Here is a 943-nt window from a genome sequence, read left to right as displayed (position 1 = left end):
CTTTCGGTTTTTGGAGATGGGTGTTGGTCGGGTTGAATGTTGGTGGTTTCTGATGAATAGATTCTTCCAAAAATTTGATCTTTGCCACATATGGCCATGGTTTCTTCTAGATATTTGTTGATGAATTCTTTAACAAAGTCTATCAAACCAACATCTTCTTCCTTAGGATGTTTCATGATTTGGTCCACATTGAATGTGACTTCCTCAGATCTGACTCTTAGTGTCAAAGAATTTTTTTGCACGTCGATCAAGGCCTTGGCGGTATTTAAGAATGGCCTACCAAGTGACTTTATTGTCTTCCTCAATATCCATGATGACGAAATCTATGGGAAATGCAAACTTATCCACCCTGACTAAGATATCCTCAGCTATTCCACGAGGGATTATGACTGATATGTTCACGAGTTGGATAGTCATTCTGGTTGGTCTTAAATCCTTGAGTCCTAAATTCTGAAATAGGGAGTAGGGCATTAAGTTCACATTGGCTTCCAAGTCTGCCAAAGCATTACTAATTTGAACATCTTGCAAGTAGCAAGGCACAGTAAATCTTCTTGTATCTCCTAGCTTTAGGGGAATCTCATGTTGTAATACTAATGAGCACTCCCCACTTAAGGAAAAACTAACTATCTCTCTGGATCTCTCCTTATTTGAAAGTAATTCTTTGAAAAACTTAGAGCAATTTGGCATTTCAACCAGAGCATCAACTAGTCGTACATTCAAATGTAAGTTTTTAATAATATCCCAATACTTGGAAAACTGGGCTTCCTGCCTTTCCTTCCCGAGTCTTCCTGGAAAGGGTATACGTGCTCGCGGAATAATTTCCGGGGTCTTGGAAAGCGCGGGGTTTGTTGAATTAATCACAGGTTCCGTTTGTGAAAGGTTTGGTGTGGAAATATCCTCTTGATTAACTGGAATATTAACGGTTGTTTCTTTTCCTCTTCTA

General features: G+C 39.1%; 1 protein-coding gene across 1 annotated transcript; it reads right to left on the bottom strand.

Moving 5' to 3' along the window:
* Positions 1 to 276: 276 nt before the first annotated feature.
* LOC139890911 (uncharacterized) lies at positions 277 to 687 on the bottom strand. The gene has a single exon (XM_071873839.1). It carries the CDS (start codon positions 685 to 687, stop codon positions 277 to 279), a length of 411 nt encoding a protein of 136 aa, XP_071729940.1.
* Positions 688 to 943: the final 256 nt, after the last annotated feature.

Source organism: Rutidosis leptorrhynchoides, chromosome 1 (genome assembly GCF_046630445.1).
Source record: "Rutidosis leptorrhynchoides isolate AG116_Rl617_1_P2 chromosome 1, CSIRO_AGI_Rlap_v1, whole genome shotgun sequence".
Classification (NCBI taxonomy): domain Eukaryota; kingdom Viridiplantae; phylum Streptophyta; class Magnoliopsida; order Asterales; family Asteraceae; genus Rutidosis; species Rutidosis leptorrhynchoides.
Note: the sequence above shows the minus strand (reverse complement) of the source record. Positions and strands in the feature narration are given on the sequence as shown.

Excerpts from the sequence above, each read along its gene's own strand:
- LOC139890911 (XM_071873839.1), bottom strand. The coding sequence starts at position 687 with ATGCCAAATTGCTCTAAGTTTTTCAAAGAATTACTTTCAAATAAGGAG.